Source organism: Numenius arquata, chromosome 1 (assembly GCF_964106895.1).
Source record: "Numenius arquata chromosome 1, bNumArq3.hap1.1, whole genome shotgun sequence".
In the NCBI taxonomy this organism is placed as follows: domain Eukaryota; kingdom Metazoa; phylum Chordata; class Aves; order Charadriiformes; family Scolopacidae; genus Numenius; species Numenius arquata.
The window spans coordinates 18,041,275-18,054,023 of NC_133576.1; the positions used below are offsets into that span (position 1 = coordinate 18,041,275).

The window sequence follows — 12,749 nt, forward strand, 5'->3', positions numbered from 1 at the left end:
GGAATTGACCTATTTAATTTAGAATTTAAAATCTTCCCTCACTGATTTACTGGCATTTTTTTACAGTTAATAATCGATGCATTTGATACTATTGCCACTGCTCTAAGAAAGCAAAATACTCCAAAATGGCTTCAGGACAAAAAAATGGGCAATAAAGTAGATCAATTGCCCTGAGAGGTGGAGTCTCAATCTCTGGTGATACTAAAAAACTGTCTGGACACAGTCCTGGGCAGCTGGGCAACTGGCCCTGCTTGAGCAGAGGGTTGGTCTAGATGAACTGCAGAGGTTCATCTCCATCTCAACCATCCTATAATTCTAGGAAAGGACATAGCAATTACCCAGTATTGTCACAGGCTATTCTGGATACAAAAAGACCTTAGGTGTGGAAGGAGAAACTTCACTGGGAACTGAAGAGGTGAAAAAAATTCTGACAGAGAGCAATTATGAAGTTTTAATATGTTCTCTGGGAATCACATCCCTAAAGTAACTTTTGCTGGTAGGTAAATCTCTCCTTAATATAACCCTCTTTAAAGCCATGTCATTGAAAATGATAAAGCATGAAGTGACTCACATGAAGTGACTGCACCATTCCTTTTAAAAAAAAAAATAATAAAAAATCCAAACCAGCCAGTGCAATAGGTTCTTGCTCCCAACCCCACAGGGCTCTGGTACAGGTTGGGGTCACAAGCTGAAGAATGAGAATACACAGAAGCAACTATGGAAAACCATTCTCTAGTAGGCTTTGTTCTTTGCCAAGTTCTTCTCTGAACTGCCCCATGTAGAAGTACTGTTCTGTCATGACAAAGATCAGAATGGAATTCTTATCTATTTAAACCACTGGAGACTACTTTTCTACACCTGGCAGCACTGAACACTGCATGACATATCTGTGCCTCAGCACTATACTTTGCTCTAAATCCAAGCAGAGAAATCCAATAAGCAGCATACTAACCTACAAGTTAAGCACTTTGCACATTATTCCAGAACTAACCTAGGGCCATATATTCATCGCATCTTGTTTTTCTCATGAATCTTAAATCACTCAGATCTGTTTTTTCTTTTTCATTTCTTTTTTTTTTTTTTCAAACATAAAATTCAACAATGCCATCCTCCTCCCAAGCCTAAAGAGATTCTGAAAGTCTCTGGTAATGATTTCTTCTAGCCTATTTAAAAAAAAAGTTCATTAATAGATATATAATTCAGATTTCCTACAGACTTTGCTAGATAAAAAGAAAAGGCTGAGCTGGGAGATGGATTTCTCAGAATGATGATGTGAGGAGAATAAGATTAGGAGGAAATAAAATGCCTTTCATTTCCTCTGACCTTTCTGAAAGCAGAGTATCTAAATAGAACTCCCAGACAATACAAGAGGACTTTGACATAAAAGTTAGTCTTGATATTATTGAAAAATTTATTAGGTTATTGGGTTGTAACCACTGAGCAGCCAGGTAACCTGAGACTTTGAAGGTCAGAAAATAGTAAGAAAGACATACACCAAGTTATCAGAGTTTTGATAGGCTGAGAAGGCATGTCTCTGGTGTGACTATACTTCAGAAGACGCATGTTTAGAAGTCCTTCCAGGACCCCCATATCGTAAGTAAGGGAGAGAAGACTGTAAAAGGAACAACTACATGTATGCACCAATCTATCTAACATTACTCTATCTTAACTTCAGTACTGTATTGAGACTACAAAAATTTACACATAGTAGGCAGTTGAGATCCTCCTCTACAACAGATAAATTCTGCAGTTCTCTTGCAAAAGTCTCATATTACACAAGTGAAAATGCATGGATGCGTATGAAGAACCAGCATTCTGTACTAGAGGCACAAGAGAGTGCAAATTTATAATGCATCTCAGGGACTCAACAAGGATTCATTATGAAGAACTATTCTTGTCCTTTTCCAGAAAGAAAATGTTGCAGTGCAGTTGGGTACATGGTAGAAAATTAATTTTAATTTCCTTTCCTGAAAAATGGAGAACTTAGTATGTTTAGATAAATTAATGCTAACAATAATACAAGTGAACACAACGGTTGGGCATGATCACACTGGCAACAAGAAATGTTTTTTTCATGGAAGCAACAGATTCAATTATCCAAATATCAAGAAGAATGAAGCTTCAAAATTTGACTATAATGTAAATTTGGTTTGTTGGAAAAACTGAAAATTGTTTACATGCGGTTTTTTTAAATGAAGTTTTTTGCTCACTGCAAAAGGACAAATACTTTACCAGAAACAGTACAAAAGTTTTATTAAGAGTGAGAGCCAAAATTAACTTTCAGGAATTCTGTTTGACCCGAAGTGGGTCATTAGTAAGTCAGTGATCAAGTATTATTTGATTCACTAATAAGGAAAGGTGACAACCACTGTCATGACATAAGTTTCTAATTTAAGTTGAACTCCCAAGTGATGCTGGAATACAGAGGAGATCCTGCTCTTTGACCATTTTGCCACCTACCCAAAAACCAGGTTATCCCCATGTGCTGCATATTTTATGTCCAAATAATAATTTCTGAACATCATCATTTGTCCCATGAGAACAAATGCCAAATTCACAAATACCTACTTACAGGAAGATCGTTGCAAGCTTAATTATGATTAAAAAGTGTTTCTTAGGATTCTGTCTGATTGATGGGTGAAACCACTAACAGAAAAAGGACAAACAAGAGGCATGCGTACAAATACAGAATCATGCCACCTTCTTCGTAGTTATATAGAAACTTGTCACATAGCCATCCATTGTGGAAAAATCAATACACAGTGTTGATCTTGGCAGTCCAAGGGTGTAAAACAGTTTTATGCAACAGTTTCCAAATGAGTTGGTTTTTTCCTCTGTCGTTTCAAAAAAAAATTGCAGGATTCAGATCTATATTCAGATATAGGCATCTACAGCAGAGACAAATGTAATTTTTCTAGTAATACAATACTGGATTTCCTACACTAAAAATGTTGTAGGAGCTGTAATCACAATGAAAAACTAACTATAAACACCATTTTGAGACAGTTCCAAGTCATAAATGCCATTTAGTTAACAAGTTTCACAAGGAATTACTTGGTCTGAAGAGAGTAATTATTTTTATGAGAAAAAAAAATAAATTCACAATCTGGAAAGAATTTAATAATATTGCCTGATCTCTTCCAGGATTAAGTAATATATTCTTACAATATAAAATTATGTAATTTTAAGCTTTCCAACTTCATTATAGACCATGTAATACCAGTAATATTTTTGTCACTGTACTCATTTATTCTTCAGCCCCAGAAAATGCCAGGCGCCTTCTATTCTCCAACACAAAGCAACTTCAACCCCACCGTGAAGGTGTAATTTCACATGCCATCATAAAATATGCCTTTACTAAATTCCAGAGCAGAATTTAACTCATTTGTACAGTTTCAGGTAACTGCTGATGCATTAATGATCACTGAATCAGTATGAATCTTATGGTTCTAGGCAAGATACTATAACTATCAGCAAAGCATGAGAATTTGCATTTTCTGGACTCTGTGCTGAACTAAGTTGGAATACTTGCTATTTTGAAATCAAAATGAGGAAAACAATTTGTTTCAATGCCAGGCCATATAACTTGGTGATTTGGGATATAAAAGTTAAAAATTTTCTTAATTTGCTTCACATTTTTTTGGTTCAATACAAAAATGATATTCCTCTAACAGCACAGCTCCCCTCAGTGCCCATTCTTTGATGATTAAGTACTGAGCTTCACATGGAATAAATTTAAGTATACTATTAAGTAATACATTATAAAAAAGGTTTGCTATGGAAGTTAGTTACCAGGTTTAGTTCGCGGCTTTTTGGGTCTGGCAGGTGGTCTAGGTTTAGACGCAGAAGGTTTGAGTTTTGCTTCTTTAGGAGCTGAAAGAAATATACTAGATTATACGATTATCCTTTCCACTGTATCACATAAAAATCATATTCTTCGAGCCTGAAATGAAGCATTGAATGGCTACTGGGAAAAAAAGCAAATGGCAAAATCAGATTTGCTAAGAAGGTTTCCCAAACATCTTCCTAAGACTTCACTACCCCAGCAAAAGCCCTGCTTGTTCTTCACTGCAAAAGTCAGTAAGTAAATTTAAAACATGTAATTGTAGGTTACAATTACATCAAAATGTTCCTTTCCTTAAGTTAGCAAATTCATTTTTGCAAGATACTTAAGAGGTAAAATAATAATACTGTTTATCCTTTTGAACTCCACGTCGATTTTAAGCCATCAAAACACATATGTAGATAAAATATTCAAAAATGTCCTGAGTTTTCAACAGTATAAAGAAATTACTGGTAGGGAGCTGGAAAAACATGGAATCAATAACAAAAAAGGGAATTGCTTCATAACTGTAGTCACTGAATTCTCTTAATAAAACGGAAGTAGCACCATCTAAGTGGTAAAAATTGAGAGCAACCACTCCTTTTTTTCCCCTGAACGTGCATGGGTTGAAACTGTAATTAGCTAATTAGGACTGTTAATCTGATATCAGATAAAGCTTAAGGTGAGTTTCAGGTAGTATAGTCAGTAATTTTGTTCATTTTTATAAAGTTGTGCTATAAGACTGCTTTCCAAGAAAAAGTTTCACAGCAACAGAGAGAGTAGAAAAGCATATGTCATTTATAAAAAGAACAGAGTAGAATGAGACATACGAAGTGACTGATAAGTGTTTTTCAAGCCAAAATGACATTCAGAAGGATTCATAAAAGAAGAGCAGAATTAACACGTCCGCCCAGTGCCATGGGAACCCGTCACAGAGAGCTCTAGGATTAACGCCCGCAATACTAGCCTCGCACTTGGCCTCTCAATAGTATTTCCAATGGTTTTCTGATGATTTTCTGAGGGTAAAGTGTGTTGGTGTAGAAAAACTCCCAACAAAATGAAAGACAATTCTGATCCCCCAAATTTTACTGTACTATAGAACTAGGAAAACTCTATGAAAAAATACCAAATTTCTTTTTCTCCTAAGTTTAGAAAAATGTATTTCTGAATGCTTAATTCCTATCTGTTTTCCCCTCTCAGAGAAATGCATTCAATATACTAAGAGCTATGAGATAAAGTAAGAGTACAAACTGTGGTGTGGACTGCAAAGAAAAGTGACCAACAGCTACAGAAACATGTATTACCTAGTGTTGCTTTTGGTTGTTCAACAGTCTGAGAAGTTTTAGGCTCCAAAAGCGGTGGTTTAGGGGCTAGAAAAGAAAAATTCAAGTGTAATAGAACAGATCAGTAGATGTGTCAGCAGTAAGCCAAAAGTGTTATCATTCCAGTAGTTCAGGGGGTTTGTTTGTTGTGGGTTTTTCTTTTAAATAGACTAGATAAGCATGCAACCAAGTCCTACTCTTAAGCGTAACACCCTACACTCCTTTTAGATTTGCTTCCTATGAAACTACACACTGTATGGTCATGGCTATGTGTGAGGGTCTACTTCTAAGGCTCCTTCCCCATATTTATTTTCTCAGGACATTTTTAATCCATTGTTTGATTCAATCAACAAACAGATGTCTTTGATGCTATGGGAAAATAGTGAGAAAGGGCAGATGAAGGCTTTGACTGAAGAAAAGACTGCAGTCCATAACAGATATCAGAGGATCTATACCAAAGAGGAAACTTCTAAATGCCAAAATCTTGCTAAAAATCTTAAATCAGAGCCTGCAGTAAATTGTAAGACACATACAAGACATCAAAAGCAATTCCTGCTTTTTACTGACCTGTTTATAAGATAGGAGAACAGAAACATTTCAGGGCTTTAGTAATGCACGCTATAATATTTATTGGTCCAGTACCTGAATCACTAAAGGAGGCAAATTCACCTCCCTTAATCCTAATTCAGAAGAAAATGAGTACAGAGATCTATTTTTTTTATCAAAAAGCAGAAAAGGAAAAACGACATGACATGATAATGTTCCCATAGTCAGAGAATGAATCTCACGTGTATATGAAAGTTTCCCCTTCTACTGTGAGAAAGCTGTCCTACTTTCACTAAAGTGGCACGCTTTTCCACTGAGTTTCCTGCGGGAGGACTTACTGATCACATGAGTAGTACTTCACTTTCAATCAACAAACTGTTGTGACTAACAAAGACGCCATCTTTGCATTAGTATTTCTGTGTGAAAGCGGGAGATGGGGACTGACAAAAGAGATTATAGAAATAATAATCGTATATATAGTTCACAAATGATATAAAAAAAACCCTGTGCCACCTAGAAGTTTTTACCCATCTAGTTCTTTAAAAAGGTTACAAAACTAGAGAACTTGTTTATATTTTTGTCACTGAACCCAAATGCATAAAACTGATAAGCTTATCTCATTCCTTTTGTTAAGCAACATCAAATGACTGATTTTAGAATACTGAGTTAGTCAAGATGTTCATGTATTGCATAGCACGTGTTCTTTTTTGGAAGGTTTGCTTAGATATTTTTAGTGAACATATGTCTCTGCATACCAACTTATAAAAATGCACAATTACCAGGTTTCACATGCTGTACTTCTGGGGAAGCAGACGGTTTCAGTTTAGAAGGAATAAGTGGTATTTCTTTTGGAGCTGAAAGAAAGAGCTCAGTTTGCAATCAAAAATTGTTTAACAAGGGCTTCCCACAACAAACAGCACATGCCACAAGTTTATATTGAAGAAAAGACAACTTAGTATGGAATGTCAAAGCCATCTGATGAAATCAGTTTTAAGTGTGGAATGGAGATGATACTGAAATGCTGTGCCTAGATCAGAAATAGATTCTGTCTCCAAAACAATTGACATTTTCACTATGAAAGTTCTGCATATCAGAGACAACACATGCGTGTGCATGAGAGCGAAAGAGATAGACAGAACACCCTAATAAAAGGATGATGGAGTTTTTCATGCAAGGCAAGTTTTACTTCTCTGAGGACAGTAAAACCATCCTGAACTATGTTCTTATACAGAGATATATCAAGAAGAATCAATCTAATGACAGTGGAAGAACAAGACTCTATACCAGGAAAAAGATTACGCATGTGATGATATGCTGGAAGAAATGCATTCTTATGGGATGAAGTGCTCAAAACAAACACAGAGTTTTTCACTAGGTGAAAACATTACCTAATGTTACCCTTGGCCATTGAAAAGGACGAGAAGTTTTAGATGTGAAAGATTCCAGAATGGATTCACTTGTTGCTGTTGGAAGAAATGGTTACAGTCATAAGAGAGCAAACAGCTAATGGAAGAAACTCTTCCTTCATAGGCACAAACAAATTTGCTTTTACAAGAAGAAATATTTCACTAATGCTTGGACACTTATCAGTTTAGTATGTATTACAGAGAAATTCATTCTTTTGAACTGCATAAAGCTTCAGCTACTATAAATCATTGCATTTGTGATGTGCAGAAATTCTGGATGTTCATTTCCTCCTGCCTTCATTGCAACTGGTCTGGATCTCAACCTTTGCCAAGTAAGATTTTAAGTTGAGCATTTGAACATTATGAGTTTTGGTCCATTACTTAAGGAAAATGGGATGGTGTAAAATGGAGGAATTTAATGAAGAATAAATGTTGAGCAATCAGTTAGTCAGATATTAAAACCACATAAAATTTGGAGTAGAAAGCTGACAACTGATCCAACTGTGGTTTCAGTCCAAAAGCATCAAGTGTCTGTGACTGTTAACCAATTTCGTGCCATTATGGATACACTATCCTTAGTATTTGTAACAAGACAACAGTAGTAGAATGCAGTCTATAACATACATCACAGTACCTTCATCAGCACAACTGGACAATAAATACCGTTTTCTCAATTATGTACGTGGAGTATTTTTCAAAATATTGAAGGAGAATCCTATGACTGTGAGTTGCATTTTAAATGTGAGAAAGCACCTATTTCAACATTAACAGCAATCTAAATTCAAAATTCAGGTGTTAAGAGTCTAATCCAAATATGCACTGAAGTGTGTACTCACTTAAGTGAGTTTTAGAGCGTGGTTTGAGCTACTGAATTAAGAACTAGGTAGAGATTATTGTACCTGGTTCAGCATCTGCTATTTCAGGCTTACTAGGTGTCACAGGGCTTGAAAGAACAGGCTGAACACCACTGAAAGCTATAAAAAAAAAACAAAAACCAGTCACAGTATCCATGATTATTGATTCTACACATTTTTTTTTGTTTTATAAGAACAAACAAAAAATTTTATAGGTGATACCATACCTAATTTGCAATGCAGAGGTTCACCCACAATAACATGCCTTACCTTGACAATAGAGCAGAGTGCGAGCTGAAGCTAGATGTTGAAATGAAAACTGAAACTAAACTGTCAGGCAACCAGTATGACTTTAGACAGTACGGTTCATTTAGTTTAAAGCAACTCAGAGAATATAAAGACAAAAGAAGTTCTAACACTATGGTTATAAGCCTAAAGCACTTCAAAAAAGGCTGGAAAATATAATCTACAAAACTATAATACACTGGAAATATATTTCTGCAAAAAAGACTTAGTTAATTCTCTCAATTCTCTTCAGAGGATATGTTTTTGTCAAGATTTTGTTAGTGCATTTTAATGTCGTATGTGTGTACATATATGCACATATAAAACAAGGATAAAATAAAGCAAAAAAATCACTGAATAGTAAAAAACTATGCTAGAATAAACCATATAGAATATATAAATGCATGTGTATCCATCTGTCTGAGAGCGTAACAATTGAACTTGAAAGAAGAAAAAAAGTAATTTTAAGATTCTTATTAAGCTTTAGGCACTATTATTATTATTATGCCAAGCTTACTTCATTTAGATATATGTCAAAATAGCTCTACTAGCTTTTTGAGAGACAAATGTACGATCAGAAACTCTATTATGTGAGTTTCTAAGCAGTAAGCACAAGTTGTCTTGGCTCATGTGAAAAAGGGTACTTTGCCTACACCGATGATCATGACTCAAACAGAAGACAAGTATGGTAGATGACTAAAATATCTGGGATGAACAGGATTTCCAAAACTGGTATCAAAACACCCAAAGCGGTTTAACTAAAAAGATAATGCATTAGTATTACCTATAGTTGTTAGCACATGAGGTGTTCTGGAAAGTGGAGGCATAGATTTTTCTGGGTCAGTTGAACTTGTAACTGCAGAAAAACGTAAATAACCCTGAGAGATAGATTCATGTTAGTGCAGAAATGGGGGGTGGGAGGGTGTGAAGGGTGTCGTGTGGAATCAGAACAAGTAAGATTGCTTTACACTGCTTTGCAAGATGCCAACACCACTATAACACAGTTTCACAAGATTTCCAGCTTGAAAATAAGTGAACAAAAGCTCAAAGTTTTGAAAAAGTCACATGCACCTAACAGACATATCCTGACAGAAACTGCGGTCTCCCTAAAAGCAGACTTATCAACAGGAGACAATTGATCTGTGCACATGAAAGACCAAGAAACCTGTGTTTTTGACTTGACCTGCATGTGCAGAAAGAGACCTAGACACTTAAAATATATGCTAATATGAATTTCTACAACCAGGTATTTCTATTGCCAAAGTTTTGCTTGTTTCAGTTTAACAGATGCCAGTATTTTGAGTTATAGGTTTTATTATACTACGTTATGTAATTTTTCATTTAAAATAAACTCTGATATTTTATATAATTGACATAACACAACTTTTGTGACATACCAAAGAACCAGAAGGTGAAGCAGAAAATTCAAAACAATACTGTTGAAATATTGACTGTCAGGTTTAGGATAATTTTCCTTCTCATCTCTTGCGCATTCATACCTTTGCTATGAATACAAATTTAATCTTGGATAGCTATGACCCCAGTAAGAAAAGTTCCAACATAACATAACTTGAAAAAAAATGCTTAGTAATGGAGAAAACTGAAAAAAAAAAATCACCCAGGGTAAAATCTCACAATCAAGAATATACCTTCATAATGATTCTATCTAGCTAGCGATCCCTATATCCAACAGATTATAACCACCCAAAACAATATTGATTCCTGTGGGTTTTTCATTTGATCCTATACCACAGAATATCATCACATGGTTATGGAGCCTAACTACCAAACACTGCAGACAAAATTCTGTTTCAGACAACACCAAGCAATCAGGAAAAAGGAGAAAAAAATCCTAAGATAGGGAAGTATCATAAACACAATTTACCAGTCTCGATTTTTGATATTTCTGAAGATGCAGATGTTTGGGAAGGGAAAGTAATACGATGAGAGTCCAGTGAAGCTGGAAAACAAAATAAAACAAAACAAAACAAAAAATTCTTTTGGCAACATCTGAACCTATAGACTGAACAGGTTTCAACCCTTTGCTAAGGAACTAGACACTTCAGACAGGAGTAAATCCCAAATGCACAGGGAATGGATTTTCAAACATGAATGTGTGAAGCTGCACTGGTGATGCAAATGATGAAGATGTGGCAAGAAATATGAAGAAATATTTAAAGACACAGAAAATATGATGAAAAAAATGAAAAAAAGAACAGATAAAAATTAACTAAAAAAAGTGGTGAAAGGCAAAGAAAGGCTCACGTTTGCCTTGCAGAACAAGATGTGACATACAAAAACTCAGTTTGGAAACACTATTTAAAAATGGAGGTGACAGAGGAGAGATGTACAATTTCTGATACACAGAAAGCATTTCCTTGCAAAAGAGAAGAGAGAAGGATCCTAACAGGATTAATAGGCAAGAATTGCAGCATCATTGGAGAAGACTCTGACACAGGACACAAAGCTGACAAAAATATAATATTTCTCCAGTGCCTCAAACAAACACTTCAGAATCAGTTTCTATCACTTAGAGTGAGACACCAATAAACATGACCACCACATCGAGAAACCTACAATTCAAGTGCATCTCAAAGGGAAGGATATGATAATACAGTTCATTACAGTTCTAACTTACACTTGACTTCAGGTCTGTAGGCTTACCAGCCTGCTCATGTAATGTTTTTGTTAATTCATGGGCCAAAAAACAATGCCAGGGCAGAGGACTGGTCTTGTACACCTGCCAACGTGAAAGAAGCTATCGCCACGAGCACCTCCACCCTTTGTGGTTAAGTATCATACCCAATGCCTCAAATAAATACGGATTTTCACGTACGGCAGTTTCATCTCTATACTTTTGCTTCACCCCAACATAGGCCCAAGAGAAATAACAGTTTGGCTAAAAGCACAACAGCATCTCATGGGACAATCCCCATCTTGCACTGGTACCAGATCTGCAAGAAATATCATTACCAAATTGGGTTGGCAGCACGGTCAGGCGCCAAAGGCTGCTGGTGCTTTGAAACTTGAAGAAACATGCTGTAATTCACCCAAAGCTGAAAAGACGCATCGTTCTCAAAACCCTAATGTGACCTCAAAAGCTGCTGTAGAGCAGAGCGTTCCGAATTCCGGGTAGTGACAATGTAAAGGCGTGAAGAAATGACAACCAGCCGCCTTCAAAGTCAGCGGTGAAGCAAACAATCGCTGCAGCATTGGACCAGGAAACCCTGGTGGGCAGCTGAACTGCAGTGCTGTCCTCTTGTGCCAGCCCAGATGGAACGTGCCTTGTAAAAATGCCGTCGTATTTGAATGTGTCAGAGAAAGAAGGACTGCTACCAAAACACAAAGAAGCAGAGGAATGGCAGGTGAAGGCAAGGTGCGATATCATGTTCTCTACGCAAGCTGTCTCTCAGTCCCTGCCAAAAATGCTCGTCAGCAATGGAAAAAGCATGGGATCAAACAACAGAACTGCAGAACAAGTGTGGCGAGTGCTTCGGCAAGCCAAGCTGCACCAACAGGTCTTCATACTCTCCATGGAAGATGACAAGGATGGCAGGCGGCTGGGATGGGAAGCGTGATGGGGAGCGAGAGAGAAAGGGGAAAATGGAAAAAGAAGGGGTTTTGCTAGTTACCCATCACGGTTTGCTGGATTGCCGGGGAGGAAGCAGTGGTGGACTTCAGCCTTGGTCTTCGAGTAGCTAAGATCAAACACAAACACCACCTTCAGATCCTCAGACAGGCTGCTGTCGCGTGCGTGGTATCAAGACAGAGCTATAAACAAGGAGACGTGGCCCTGCTTGGGGCAGGCTTCCATGTCACAGCATCACTCCCCATAGTAGCATGATGCTATCTTTCAAGTGGCATCGGTAGCCCGAGGTAACAGAGTAAACCTAGAAGTGGAACCCCCACAAAGGTAGGAGAAAGCTTACAAATGGAGCAGGTCCTAGTACAAAGCCATAAGGGACCCATTGCATTGTGGACGCGCTTTTCAGGACATCAAAACACCTGAACGGGCTCATCGCTGCAGAGCAAAGCACTGCCAAAGTAATCAACATATGAAGGGAATCGCTGGCTATTTACCCATCACAGTCCTTGTGGTTTCTGGTGAAGCAGATGAGGGGGATTCCAGGTCCGGTCTCTGGCTTGCTGCGGTCAGACATGGAAACGATCTTGAGATACCCACACAGACTTGCCTCGGCAGTACAAGCAGCACCAGTTCACAACATCCCAAATGTCCCTATTTAAGGCAATACATCCCTTCTCCTGGCAATATCTTGTGGCTCAATGACCAAATCAGTAGTCAACCATTTTGCCGTGTTTGCAACTGCCACAATACTCTCAGAAACTCAGTAGCTAAATGGCTCTGCTGATGGCTAAATGTCTACTTCACCAAACTACTCCTTACATTTTGCTGAAAGGTGCCCAAAAAATAGTCATTGCAGACTGAACATGGGAGACAAGAGACTCATCTTTGTATTCACAATTCAAGTTGATAGGAGGTTACTACTCAAAT

At 37.2% G+C, this 12,749-nt stretch overlaps 1 protein-coding gene across 1 annotated transcript in view; it reads right to left on the reverse strand.

Moving 5' to 3' along the window:
- Positions 1 to 12,749, reverse strand: part of ABI3BP (ABI family member 3 binding protein) — a 163,858-nt gene that overhangs the window by 59,631 nt on the left and 91,478 nt on the right. Inside the window, exons 21-29 of the mRNA XM_074163979.1 lie at positions 12,317 to 12,382; positions 11,869 to 11,934; positions 10,122 to 10,196; positions 9,021 to 9,092; positions 7,997 to 8,071; positions 7,080 to 7,154; positions 6,471 to 6,545; positions 5,128 to 5,193; positions 3,793 to 3,873 (exon numbers count right to left, since the gene is read on the reverse strand). Coding sequence (XP_074020080.1) covers positions 3,793 to 3,873; positions 5,128 to 5,193; positions 6,471 to 6,545; positions 7,080 to 7,154; positions 7,997 to 8,071; positions 9,021 to 9,092; positions 10,122 to 10,196; positions 11,869 to 11,934; positions 12,317 to 12,382 — 651 coding nt within the window. The remainder of the gene's footprint in view (positions 1 to 3,792; positions 3,874 to 5,127; positions 5,194 to 6,470; positions 6,546 to 7,079; positions 7,155 to 7,996; positions 8,072 to 9,020; positions 9,093 to 10,121; positions 10,197 to 11,868; positions 11,935 to 12,316; positions 12,383 to 12,749) is intronic.